The sequence below is a fragment of the Theobroma cacao genome, chromosome 3 (assembly GCF_053813885.1).
Source record: "Theobroma cacao isolate CCN51 chromosome 3, ASM5381388v1, whole genome shotgun sequence".
Lineage (NCBI taxonomy): Eukaryota > Viridiplantae > Streptophyta > Magnoliopsida > Malvales > Malvaceae > Theobroma > Theobroma cacao.
The window spans coordinates 2,042,323-2,056,921 of NC_142641.1; the positions used below are offsets into that span (position 1 = coordinate 2,042,323).

Sequence of the window (14,599 nt, forward strand, 5' to 3'; positions counted from 1 at the left end):
ATTCATATATTTATTTAATAAGACATTCAACGAAAAGCTTATTTAGTACTTGTTTTTAAGTAGCATATCAAACAATTTTATAAATATATTATTTTATCAAATAGCACCTAAGTTGTCTCAAATGCCCTCTTTTACATCCAAAAATAAAATATTATTTTCTTCAAATTTATATTTACTATATATTTTACACATTATAAAATGACATAAAACTCATCATTTTAAATTTTTTATTAAATATATATTAATTTATATGAGATAAAGTTATGATTCGCTCATTGACCAAAAACAGAGATTATGTTTTATTAATTTTTTTACTATTTATATGCTATTTTTTGTTAATTATACATATTATTTATGTTTTATTTATATAAATTAAATATATTTTTTGTACAAAAAAATGTTGGTGTAAAATGTTTATTGAGGAACAAAAAAGAAAAGCTATTCCACCAAAAAAGGAAAGAAAAATGTAAAGTAATTGCTTTACCTACTGATAAAAGTCCCTCTGTCGGGCTTTGGATTTTACGACACCCGACAATAATCTAACTCCCCTGACACATCTGTCATTTTTAACTATAAATAACCACTCCCATCACGCCACGTGATCCAGGAAAGACAGCTGCTGCAACCCCATTGCACCTTCCTAAAACACCACCTTGACTCGACCTGTCAGCGGATGCTTTTTTGTTTGTCCCCAAAACGCAACTATAATAACCGAAACAAACAACGACACGTCACTTTTCCAACGTGTCGTTTCCGGGATTTTCGTTTCGATGGGGTATTTTCGTAAATACGTGTCGTTTGTACGCGTGTAAATTAATCTTGTTAATTAATTAAGAAAGGATTGATCAACGGTGATTAAGACACTTTAGCTTTTGATAACCGTGGCTTCCGAATCTATTTTTCTACAGGTTTGTGAAAGTAGTACTACTTTTCCTTTCTTTTGGACCGTCCTTGACTGTTTGATCATTTTTCAAAATTATAAGAAAGGATATTTTAAAAAATAGTTCTTAAAGATAAAATATTTTTAAAAATAATATTTTTTATAATTTTAATTATTTTTAGTCAAGTTAGATAAAATTATTTTTAATGAAGTTACACGCTATGATGTTACACATCATATACAAAAATCTGTGACAAGTCATGGTTAGCGTGTTATAAATTATGCACAAAAATATGTGACAAGCCATGGTTAGCTTGTTACACATCATGTACAAAAATATGTAACAAGTCATGTATAAAAACCCGTGACAAGTTATAATTAGCTTGTTATACGCCATGCACAAAAACCTGTTACAAGCCATGGTTAGGTTGTTACACATCATGTTGAAAAAAATATTATTGTTACACGACATGTACAAAAATATATTACACGTCATGGTTAAAAAATGTTGTTACACGTCATGTTGAAAAAAAAATATTGTTATTACACTCCATATTGAAAAATATTATTGTTACACGACATATTTAAAAACATTTTGTTACACTTTAATGCATAAAATTTTATTGTTACTTACGAACCAAAACTTTAAATCCTCTAAACTTTTTTTTTATTTTTTTGATAATTTAGCACAGATTAAAGTGTTTCTAATATGTTTTCATAAATTAAAATACAAATGTTTTTTTATCTAAAACACCTACTTTGACTAAAAATAAAAAAATTTATTTGAAAACCTAAATTTATAAATTTTAAAATTTTGAGTTTATTAGTTTGTAGGTCATGAATTGATTCAATTAAAAGCTATTTCATACATCTGTGATTATTTCTACCGTTTTAGTTTTATCTAAAATACTTAAAAATCAAAAATTTCAAACAGTCACCCACCAAAGCATGTCAAAACCATTGCTTGGTGTAATGAAAGCTTAAGAAAGAGAAATTTGAAAACAATAGAGAGAAATCGGAAGCATAGCAGATAAATGCCAAACAGAGAAATCGATAAAATTTGAGATACTGAGATGGTGAGAGAGAAATTCGAAGCACAAATGAAAAGCAATGAGGAGAAATTGTGATGAATGGTTTAATTTATTTGAAATAGTTTAAAGGGTATTTTCGTCAAATCATGACTAAATATAGCTAAAAATAGTTAAATTTATTTTGATAGTTACTTTTAAAATGTATTTATCAAGAAATGTCATTTATCACAATTTTCTCTTACAAAAAAGTTTGATTTTGAGAAGGAAACAAAATTTAAATAAAATTTTATTTTTATATTATATTTAATTAAATTTTTATATTTTTATTTTCAATTAAGTAAGACTTTAAAATTAATAATTGACATACTATTATTGGTCATAATATATTTTATTATGTAATGTCACGTGATATTAATGCGATATATTAATATATCATAATGAATGATGATATAACATATTCATATGACCATGTGACATTTTTATTCTTTATAATAACATCACGTGATATAAAAATGATTAATAATATTTTGACTATTGTCAATGAGTTAAACGTTAATTATAAAAGTCCATATGATTCAAAATAAAAATATAAAAAATTAATTGAATATAATAAAATAATAAAAAATATTTTATTTTTTAACAATATAAAAAATATTTAAAATATTATGTCTTTTTTTTCAAATAAAATAAAACTTTGTTATAAATAATTTAATTATGACCTAGATGATTATCTCTTTTAAGAAAAAAAGGATCTAAGATATGATTGTCCTATTTTCTCTTAAAATTTTTCGTTTATTATAAAGTATTAAAGTATGATATTTTTAGGAATACGATGTTGATGCTATCTATTTTTATACTTAATTTTTAATTGTAATTTGCTAAGCTATCCACGAATATTTGATAATGCTTGTCAGTATGAATTGATTGAGACATGTTGGACCGCACATTCTTTATCAATTAATCATTATTTTAAATAAATTTACTCAAAGTTAATCTTGTACTTTTCACATAGGGATTAAAAACAAAATAGGTGACATTCTTAGGAAGAAAAAGGTTAATATGAGACAAAAGAAAGGTAGTAGAACAGAGGAAGCACAAAATATATATTAAAAAAATAAAATATTTAATTATTAAAGTTTTTCTTTAGTATTAAATAAGAACTTTGTTACTAACGAGGAAGGTCACTAATAAAATAATACAAAAAAAGACATTTTATTTTTATAATGATTTAGATTATTGAATTTGTGAAGTAAAACATTTTAGGTAATATTATAAGTTTCAACAATGATAAACCAAAAGGAAATTGTTCATTTTATTATTGTTAATAAAGTTCGGTCATTTAGAGTAAATTTCATCGATACTTTTTACAATTTCAAATATTTTTTACATAACATCTTATGATTTTTTTTTATTTTTAATTAACATTTTATGAATAATTATTATTCTTGAGAGAGTTAAGTTGTTAATTTTATTCAATAAAATTATCAAAATATTATCGATTTAAAAATTAATGTATTTGTACGTGTTTAAGGGTATTTTGGTAATTAAAAAATTAACAGTCTGTTATTGGTGCGTAGCTCTGGCGTCAAAGCGAAGATGAGAAGAAGAGAACAGAAGGGTTGGGAGTAAATGCGTTTTGTTTTTTATTCATTAATCGGAAATAAAAAAAGAAAAATCCAAAACGTAAGAGAGAGAGAGAGAGGAAAAGAAAAGGAAGGAAAGGGGAGGTAGTGAATGGGTTATTGGCGCCCACCGAAATCTCCGAAGAGAAAATCTTTTCCTTTTCCCTTACAACTAAAGATTCCAATTAGTTAAAACTCAAAGAGAATCTACAGGAAGAAAAGGAGGAGGAGGAGGAGGAGGAGGAGGGGAAGGGAAGGCTGTTTTAGTGAAAATTTAGGGCTCTGCTTTCTTCTGTGTATGAGTTAATCCGAGTTTGTTGTTTTGGAAATTTGAAGAAGAAGAAGAAGATGAGTTGGAGAAGAGTGTTGAAGTCGGTGCAGGCTTTGGTAGCGCATAGCCTTCTTTTCTGTTTCACGCTTTTGCTCCTGCTTAAGCTGGATCATGTCGTTTCTTACTCTTGGTGGTCGGTTCATTTCTCTCTCTCTCTCATATGTAAATTTGTTTTATTCGTTTTTGCATGTTTGGGTTTCTATTTGATTTTGCTTGAATTCGCTGCTGAAATTGAACGTTTTTCTTTTTAAAATTAAAGGTCGTATTTAATTTTTTTTTTGGGGGTTCTGTGTGGATTAATGGAAGTTTTGGTGATTATTTAGGAAGCGCTTGCTGTTGCTGAGGATAAAGCTTTATTTTTTTTTAAATTTTAATATTTTTGAGGAGAGAATATGTTTTTGCTTGCAAAGTTTATTCCTTCTACAAGTTCAGTAGACAGGGAAAATATTGTAACCGGAAATGATTTTTTGGTGACTAAAAATTGATGGATTTGTGCTATAGTTTTGATAAATGAATGTTTTTGCAATCGATATTATTTTTGAAGAATATGAAGTTTTCTTTTACAATATGTATTTGGGTGCATTGGATTGATATTGTTATGTTATTAGAGCTGAAATTAATGGGAAACCTTTAGCATACAGCAAAGGAGCAAAGGAATTAAAGCTTCACGTTGAAAACCAAAGCAATAAAACTTGGAAACAAGTGCTAGAAAATTAACTTAAAACAGTTTTGGGATCGTTTTTCAGTGGAGTTGCTGGACACAGTTACGGTTCATTTTCAAAGGAAACTTACAGTTGCCTGAAGCTCATTTTATCTATCACTATTTGTTTAGCAGAAAGGGACTTGTACTATGGATGTTCTTTGACGCTTTGAGAAAAGGAAAAGCCTGTGGACCACAAGGATGAAGGAAGTACGGATTTCCTCCACCCTCTAAATATTTTTGTGTGAGAATGAAGAATGAGTGAAGAAGTTCTTTTGGAAATAAAAAAGTGGTGAAAACAAACTATGGGACAAGACTGAGAAGTGAAATTTCATATTATTGGAAAATAGGAATATTGTTATGAACTTTCTTGGTGACATTCAGCTGTGCGATGTAATAAGTTAGATAGCAGGAAAACATTTCCAGTTTTTACACCAGCTGGTCTTTTAGTACTTATTGGATAGCATGACCAGATACTTTATCATACTATAAATGAAGAAAATGGCTGACATGCACCTGCTTGCATTTTTTTGTTGGACCCATTAGCTTCCAAATAGCAATATTTTAAATAGAAAAATCCTCACTCTTCAGGTGTGACAGGAGGGCTTTTCTTTATTCCTCAAATATGGTTTGAAGTTCATGTTAGGATCTTGTTGAAATCTCAAAGTTAAATGACTAATTTATTTCATATGGCCCGGTTTTGAATGTCAGTTGCTCAAACTGCTTCCAAAATCAGAAAGGAGAGTGAAGTTTACAAAATTCAGGAATGTCAAACAACTAATCATCCAAGCAAAGGAGAAAAGCAGCTGTTCTTCCTCTCATATTTTCTATGTAGAGAAATAGATTATAAGAAATTCAATATTGTATCCATTCCATCCAAATTCAATCATGTAAACTTCATAAGTTGTTTATTCAAGCTTTTTAATTTTAACTGTTGAAAAATGATTTGACATTCAGTATTATTGGGTTTTCTTCAAACTTATTAACATATTTGGGAATTCATGGCTCAAGAGGGCATCTTTGTTGTGATTGGACAATAGAGAAAGAAATCTAGGAATATGGGGGTGCCAGGGATATGATGTGGGTGGTGGTGAGATGGATTAGTGAGTTTGTGCTCTGATGGAGTGGATATCAGATAGAAGGACGGTCCAGTTGTGAGAGCTAGTTGGACTTGACCATCACTGTGCATGTAGATGATGAGGACTTGGAGGCTGGGGGTGTTGGAGATGCTAGGTGGTTTTTTTCCATTCAAAGAAGAGCTTGAAGAAGTGAGATTCTTGCTGTTTGAATATAAAGCTGTAGGTTTTATGTGGTATTGGATTTTATTGCTGTTGAAAGAGTAATAGAATCACATGGTGGCCACCTCCTCAAATAAAATCTGAAATGCTGAGGGTTGTCATATTCTGCTAAAAATCTTGTCTTTTCAGCAGAATGTTTTAAGTTTTCTCAAAGCTTTTTTTTCTTTAATCTTTCTTTTCTTTCCACTTTTTAATGTTTTGGATCTATTCTGCATTACCTTTTTTCTCTTGAAGAGTAAAGAGCTAACATTTTCATGAGTAAAATAGATCCATTTTCTTCAAGTTGTGTTTTTTCGTTTGAAGGGAGGGAAACATAAGTTGTTTGAATATGTAGATTGATTTGCTGTTGTTTTGATTTAAATGCTGAGAAATATGACATCCCAGTGATCTTAGGCATATGGTTTTTATGTCTTTTTGTATCGACTTCTTTATTGATTTTAGGTTTTAGTTGCTTTATGTAATGGCTTTGGATTGCAGGATAATATTTTTTCCACTTTGGATGTTTCATGGAGTTGTTGTGCGTGGAAGATTTTCATTACCTGCTCCTTCAGTCCCCCATAATCGTCAGGTATGTCAGTCCGTTACTATGACCTTCATGTTACTTGAATAAAACTTTGATTAACCATAAATTCTCTATTGGGTTCTTCTGGATGTGAAAGTTTCAAATTCGTAATCAAGTTTTATGATCATAACTATTGCTTTTTCTTTTTTTTTTTTGGCTTGGATAGTGGGCACCATGTCATACCATTGTTGCGACACCACTACTTATAGCATTTGAGCTGCTTCTTTGTATATATCTTGAGAGTGTATATGGTATGGAGCCAACACTTTCTTTTCTTTTTTTCATGTTACTGGGGTTTGAATGTTTATTATCTCTCTTAGTAAGGTTAATTTATTTCTATGATCAATATGTCAAATTTGAGTTCTGTTGTCATAGGTGAAGTAAAACTTTAAATTATTACAGTGTTTCCATTCTTCTTTGATGGGGTTTGTTCACCAACATCATTGATTCTTTTGTTACAGTTCACGGTTTTCCTGCTGTAAACTTGAAGATTATCTTTCTTCCGTTGTTGGCGTTTGAAATAATTATTTTAATTGACAATTTCAGGTACTTTAATTTAAAAGATTTATTGAACTTTTCATTCTTAGTCTGTTAAAATCATGCACTAGTCCCATCATCAGAGAGATCTCAATTCTAGTTCATGCCTTTACTCACTTAACTGAGGATTATTGCTCGTTAACTCTTTCTCATGCATTTTCTTATCATTATTATGGAACTATATAAGGCTCTGATAAATTGATGTAGGGAATCAGTTGACCTCAGCATCTTTGTATGCTAATTCCAAGTGTTCTCTATTGCTGAACTTGTAGTAGATTGGTACCAATCTGTGATTGTGGAATGTGGTCTGTCCTCATCAAGGGTTGATTTGGGCATTTAGGATTTAACCAATATGTGGCTTCACTCACTCATGGAAAAACAATATTTAATGGCATTCTCAGTGTTTTTAGACTTGTTTATGTCAAAACTTGATTGTATGTTAAGAAGGGAAGACTTGGATTACAAGTCTTTATTGTATAACTATTTGGTTTTATTCAGGGATTGATGACAAATGTCAAAGGCTGAGAAGGATAGCATTATCATCTCATACGACATAGGCAAATATCTGCATTCTGCATTCACTTTTTTACCTTATTATGTATAAAAATCATGGCATTAAGTGGGCTGCTAAAATGCTGTGTCATGTGGCCCTCCCCTTTATTGCATTAGCTCATTTAGTCAGTAGCTTAGGCAAAAGGCCTTGGGCATGCAAGATGGCGACTTCTACTATAAACTTTTCAAAGTAAAGAAAATGAACTATTGCATTAGCTCAATTAGTCTGCAGCTTTGAAAGGCAAAAAGCCTTAGGCAAGATGGAGACTTCTTATGTAAACTTTTTGAAGAAAATAAACTATGTATAAAAGTATATAGATTCATATTAGAGAAAAAGAATTTGCTTCATTCATAACATCTGACAGACTTTATCTTGTTAGTCTGCCTAGGAGTATGATAGCCAAGCTAGAAACTAGCTAGTAATAGCAATGAATGGTTGATAATTTTCCTGAGAGTTATATAAGAAAGAAGATTAACCATTTGACTGTTTATATTAGGCATCTCAGCTTTCATCATTCTTTGTCGTTATCTGGTTTTACTTTTAACTAAGGAAAAAAAAGTTAGTATAAAACGATCGATAGGGGATGAAGCCAGCTGAACTGAGTTGTTTGTGGCAGTCCCTGCTAGACTGAGAGCATTATTTTTTAGAAAACAATTAAAAGCTAAACAACTATGGGTTTCTGGTGGCTTCATGATTTCTGTTTTAAACGAACAATAGCTAAGTACTTCATATTTTATGGAAATTATAATCTTTTTTCCTTTTTGGTAACAAGGGAGTGCAAATGGAGCAGGTAATGTTTTAGGTATGTGCTGTGGAAATATTTTGGTTGATATTAGATATGCTATTTTCTCCTTCTCTTAGTTATGCTTCTTAGCATAGAGCGGCATACTAGAAATTTGGATTAGGATAATTAGCTTCAGTATTAAATGATTAAAATTTTAAGCACATCTTTTCTTCCCTTGTTCCTGGTAATTCAGTTTTCTCTGAACCTAATTAGCCCTTATGCTTTCATCGTAGTGATGGATGTCATTTTCTTCCTCAGAATGTGCAGGGCTCTGATGCCAGGAGATGATGAAAGCATTAGTGATGAAGCAATATGGGAGACACTACCTGTAAGTTTAATTGAACTTAGCAAATTTGGCAATCCAGTTTATATCATATTTTTTACCGAATTACATATTAAGTACTCTAAGATAATGCAGATTCAAAATATGAAGATTCTATTCAAATATTTGATCTTGTGGGTTTTAACCTTAAGAACTTTCTACTTACTCATAGGATTCAGATCTAAGCTTTGTCATTGAGAAAAATGAATCAAATAGCACTGTTATTCTACTTCATCATTTTTTAGTTATTTTCTCCTTGTTTTCATTAATATATCATGCAGACAATCAAGAAAAACTATAAAAGGCTATTATGCGGAATGCTAAAATGGTTATAAATGAATTGAGTGTATGAATTTATGGATAAGACTAGATATAGCCCTTTAGTGCTTTGTATTGTTTTTATTCTTCATGTCTCCAAGAAACCAAGAGTTAGAATAAGCATATGATTGTTTTGATGTATGGCAACTATTTTGAGTTAGGTGTCATGGTAAACATGTTGAGCATTATTGAGAAACTTGGTTTTAGATAAAATATTTTCTGTTATTTGGGATGTAAGCCTGTCAAATAATATAAAATTGACTATAATAAGCTCCCTCTTGATGATTTGTAGCACTTCTGGGTTGCAATTTCTATGGTCTTCTTTGTTGCTGCTACAATCTTCACTCTTCTGAAGTTATGTGGTAATTTCTTAACTCCCCTTAACTTTGCTACAATTATGAGGAGTAGCACACAAACTGAGGCATAATATTGTTGTCTACATAAGCTTTATGTTCTAGTTTCTTGATCCTGTTATCTATATCATTCCAGTGAAACATATCACTCTTGTACAGGCATAGTGATAAATTACGAAGTTCCATTTTCTGATACTTTAAAGGTATATGGATTGGTAAAGCATGTGGCTCACGAATGCTACTTGATAAACTGGAGTGAACTGTGTAGTTTGTAATTTTATATAATAGAGAACAAAAATTAACAGCATTTTAGTCCTGGAGATTTCAGAAGCTTGAATGTCTGTACTCTTCATAGGTTGGACAGTGTATTCTTGCTTGAGACCAAACGAAGTTCTAAGTGCTGTAAGGCAATTGTTACATGAGATCATTTTTGTGTTTTGCAGATCCAGAAGCTGTTAATCTTGATATTTTCATGTAAAGCTTGTATGTGGTGTTGTCACAGGAGTCATTTAGTCCATTATTATTGTTATTATCTTTTGAAGTTTTTGATGTCTCTGTCACTAGGGTTAGTGTGACTGGTGATTCCCTAGCATTTGAAATTATTGTATTTGTTTGTTGGTGCATAAGCAAATGAATAATCACGTGGTGCAATGATAAAGGTCTTTGGTTGTCAGTATTAACTGTAATAGGTCAAGTATTTAGAGTGGCGTCTTTATCAAATCACCATCCCTAAATATCCTATTAAGGCAGCGTTGGCACGGGGTAGTTGGCTCTGTATCATATCAATAAAATGATAAAGCATATCATCCATATAGAATGGTGTTCTTCCCTGTGTACTGATCCTTGATTTGCAATTATTATTTTTATTGAGATGTTTCTCTAGCCAGAACTGCTGCCTTTCTTTAATTTTCAAAAAAGCTATGAAGATTTGGCCTTCATGAGAGAGTGAAAGAATGAGGGAGGGTGTGGGGGGAGGTAGGAAGGTCCTAAGAGGAAAATAGAAATAGTATGTATTTTGCTTTAAATTATGTGGTCAAACACAAAGGGATTCATATAGTGCATCCTGTTTTCTTGGGCAATCTGCATATTTTAGTATGTTCGTGGTTGGCTTATTTCAGATTTATGTTGAAAAATCTACTTTTGGACATCTTATCTCTCTTATCACACACATGCATGTGCTCATGTGCATGCTGCTTTGTGCTTGCACTTGTGACCACGCACACAGAAAATCTGGAAAGTTAGGTACTGGAATTGTGTTCCGGAGTCTGCATCACTTCTTAAGCCCCATAATTGGATTAATCTAAGTACATAGGTGTTTTGATTCCCTTTTTTTTTCCTCTAATATATTTTTAATGACCATTAAAAAATTTGTTACTAGACTTAAAGTTTGCAGCATGTTTTGACGCCATAAATTGATTGATCTAACTTATTTTTTTTCGGTTAAAATTTCTTTTCAGTGATTACTGTTTGAGCTATTCCTCTACGAATATTGCAGGTGATGTAGGTGCTCTTGGCTGGTGGGACTTGTTTATAAATTTTGGGTACAGCTTCACTGCTTTTAATTTCATTGATTTGTTTTTTGAGTATTATTTACCAGTGGTTCCTGGAAATAGCACCGTGATAGTCTGCTTGAACTTGGGTGATATAGAAAAAGGTGGTGAATGCTAACACATTTTTTCATGCAGTATTGCTGAGAGCTTTGCTTTTCTGGTCTGTACAAAGTGGTCTAATCCACTAATTCATAGAAACTCCCCTGCAAGAGAAGCTGGTCCATCTAACACAACTATCAGATATCTTGACTGGAACGGTGGATTAGTAGTTACTCCAGAGGAAGATCAGCAGCAGGATACAATCTGTGGCGTGCAAGACATTGGTGGCCACATTATGAAAATTCCAATAATTGGTTTTCAAGTCCTCCTCTGCATGCGTTTAGAGGTATGTGCATTATTGGTGGTCTTGGCTATGGTTGGGATATGTTTATTGACAAATCTTTGGTTGTTACCAATTTCAGGGAACACCTGCTGGTGCTAGACATATACCACTTCCAATTTTGTTCTCTCCTCTTTTCCTATTGCACGGTGCTGCTGTACTATTTTCTGCATCAAGGTTAATAGAGAAAATTGTACTTTTACTACAGAGTGGGGCTGGCACAGGATTATACTTCAGATTTTCATCAAGAGCTCATGATTGCTTGGGATTCTTGCACCATGGCTCTAGGTACTGACTATTTGGTTTTCAAATTGACAGAAATTTTTATTGGGCTAGATTGTGCAGTTCATGAATTGACACAGCTAATTCTGTCTGTCTAAAATCAGGTTATTGGGTTGGTGGTCAATTGATGAAGGAAGTAGAGAGGAACAGGCCCGACTTTACCATGATGGGGTTTCTGGGTTAGTATAGTTTTATTTTCTTTCCATCTTTAACAGATAATAAAAAGTTTGATTATATTGATGTTAATTTCTTTAATGCTGAAAAATACTAAAACTATCGTAAACAATAAAAATGGAGCACAGAAAATGTGAGATTTTTGGTGTTTAAAAAAGGAAAGAGGATAAAACTTTTGAGATATCTCTTTAAAGAAAGATGGACAGCTGAAATTTGATAGATGTAGAGTAACTGCTTAGGTGAATAGTTACCATATCACTTATCAATATTTTATTTTACTCCATATGAGTTAAGAATGTTATTACTCAAGATTTTCAAAGCCAGGATTGCAAGGTAATGCATGGCTATATGTAAAAGGACTTTTTTTTGGTTAAGACTTTTATCAACTCGTATCCAAACTCTTTATGCTCCCTTAAAGTGGTTATCCATTTATCAAACCATTTTAACATGGTCAAATAGGTGCTGGTATGGGTAGGACTTAGGAGTATATTTGAGTTTGGTTTTGATAAAGTTGAATAAGATTGAAGTGTTCAGCTCAGATTTAGAAATTGAAAACCATCTCAAACACGTAGTAGACTAAATTGAATTTTTCCGGCTATCTTAATCAGATTTTGGGTTTTTGAAAGGCCTTTGACTTTGTGAAGACTTTATTTTTGCCTATGGGGTTTAAAAATGCATTTTTGAATCTTATTAAAGATGGAGAATGCGTTTAAGTTAGTAATAACTTCAATTCTCTTTGATTGGATTAATTTGGGTTTTTATTAACAAAAGTCAAAATCAAATAAAATCGAATAGAACCGATACTAGGTATAATTATTTGTTTTTCGAGCTTTTAAAATGGTTAAAGATTTTTTATCTGATTACCTATCTGGACTTTAGAAGCAATTTTAAATCTTAACAAAATCGAATAAGCATTTAATTATTGCTATTTTCAATTCAGTTGTTGAACAAATTCGTGTTTCAATAGCAATGTCTGAAGTTGATTCAAAGTCTCTGGTCTTTTTGACATTGCTGAACCCAATTGAATAAAAACCAAACCAAATTGCTTCAAACATCTCGGTTTGATTCAACAATTTTTTTTTGAGGGGGGGGGGGTGTTACTATATGAGTGAATTTTGCACCTTTATTGAGGACTGAAAGATGACGCAAAGGAAGGAACTGCATAGGTTGTTCATTTGGGTTTTATTTGATTTTGTTATTTTTTGGGGGGGTGGTGGAAGTTGTAAAACATGGTTATGATTTAAAGAAACGAAAAACTTAAGAAAAGAGTGTAAGAGAATGGTGCTGATGGCGGAAATTCATGGCATGGCAAAATTCATATTAGTGGTTTTCAATGATGTTAATGTTTTATCCCACTTTTAACTAATCATAGAATCTGATTACTCGTTAGGCATTCTCACTACGTTTTTCTCTAACCTCTTCATTTGACTGCTCCATGCAGGTATAATACCTTCTCTGGTTATCCACCTGAGATAGTTAAGAAAATGCCTAAAAAGGATTTAGCTGAGGAGGTGATTATAGTTCGCATACAACTCCTTTCTGTTTTTAACTGGGTTTCTGCATCTCTGTGCTTGTACTTTGTACTATATTTCGTGACATGTTTCTCTTCTCTTTCATGTGATGTTAGAGTTATACTTTTGAAATTGTTGTAGTGTGATATACCAGAATGTCCATCAATTTTAGAGTTTCTGCTTCTGCCGGTGCATATTTTAATATAGTTTATTTCATCTCAGGTATGGAGGCTTCAGGCAGCTCTGGGTGAGCAAACAGAAATAACAAAATTCAGCCAGCAGGAGTATGAAAGACTTCAAAATGTAATAATTCAACTTTACCTATGTGGCTTTGTAGTGTGAAATAGTTAATTCAGTAAGTTCTGTGTTTTCAGTGGCTATATTTAGTCATATTTCATTATAGAGATGTCCATTGGTATTTGAAAGTACAAATGCTTGAAATCTCCTTGTTCTTCCAGGCTTGTTTCTCTCCCTCTCTCTCTCTTTCTATATATATATATATATATATGTGTGTGTGTGTGTGTGTTAAAGATGCCAGCGATTTTTCTGTCATTTGATTATAAGAACACGCTATAATATTTCTTAACTTTGCTTGGTTAGGTTGGTAATGTTAGGGGGGTTCTAACATTGTCAATATTGTGGATGATGATGCTTGTGTTAATTGTCAAATTCTGCATTGTAAGCCTAATGAAACCGGACTGAGATATGTTATTTTCTGCACTGCTGATTTGTGTATGTTCTTGATGTGTTGTACAGGAGAAAGTCTTATGTAGGGTTTGCTTTGAGAGAGAAATTAGTGTGGTTTTGCTCCCCTGTAGGCATCGCATTCTTTGCAGGTATAATATGGCCATTCTTTTGATGCCATTGTGTTTTCAGCATGTATCCAAATGGAGTTTTATCCTTTTTGCACCTTAATTTTTACATTTTCTTTTATCGTTTGATGTTGTGCTTATCAGTACCTGCTGCGAGAAGTGTAGGAAATGCCCAATCTGTCGTGTCTGCATCGAGGAACGTTTACCTGTATATGATGTTTAACTTCTAACTTGGCAACTTTTCTGTTTAAATGGGAGTGTGAGGTGAAGATCAAATAACTTTAGACAGGTCAGATGTTTTTATAAAGTTCTCACAATGGAGAGTGTTACCTGTTTGAAATGACATAAGCTAGTATAGAAATATAGGAATGCACATGCTATAATTGCAACAAGATTTTTCCTCATATTTTTTTAACTTTAGAAAATGTAAATATAATTTCATCATAGATATGATCTTGTGACATGGGTTTGTAACATTTGGCTTGCTTGTTAGCTGGCATTGAGAGTACAGAATGACATGTTTCAATCCTTTTTTTCTTTTACTTTAAAACTGCACTGTTAGTTCTACTCCCTGGTATATTCATTTTATTCCTTTTGTTG

The 14,599-nt window shown here is 31.9% G+C and overlaps 1 protein-coding gene across 3 annotated transcripts; it reads left to right on the forward strand.

Annotated features, from left to right (window-relative positions):
* Positions 1-3,558: 3,558 nt before the first annotated feature.
* On the forward strand, positions 3,559-14,525 carry LOC18604055 (Transmembrane Fragile-X-F-associated protein). 3 transcript variants are annotated; one of them, XM_018118120.2, is made up of 15 exons: positions 3,842-3,997; positions 5,276-5,832; positions 6,340-6,430; positions 6,591-6,675; positions 6,886-6,970; positions 8,557-8,626; positions 9,231-9,300; positions 10,787-10,832; positions 10,977-11,226; positions 11,303-11,508; positions 11,607-11,681; positions 13,118-13,187; positions 13,410-13,490; positions 13,944-14,023; positions 14,144-14,525. In XM_018118120.2, exons 3-15 carry the CDS (start codon positions 6,362-6,364, stop codon positions 14,220-14,222), a joined length of 1,266 nt encoding a protein of 421 aa, XP_017973609.2. In that variant the 5' UTR covers positions 3,842-3,997; positions 5,276-5,832; positions 6,340-6,361; the 3' UTR covers positions 14,223-14,525. The 3 variants fall into 3 exon arrangements, with proteins under 3 accessions (XP_088660679.1, XP_007036429.3, XP_017973609.2); XM_088804553.1 differs by lacking the exon at positions 5,276-5,832 and having other exon boundaries at positions 3,559-3,997; positions 11,429-11,508; XM_007036367.3 differs by lacking the exon at positions 5,276-5,832 and having other exon boundaries at positions 3,564-3,997.
* The last annotated feature ends 74 nt before the right edge of the window (positions 14,526-14,599 follow it).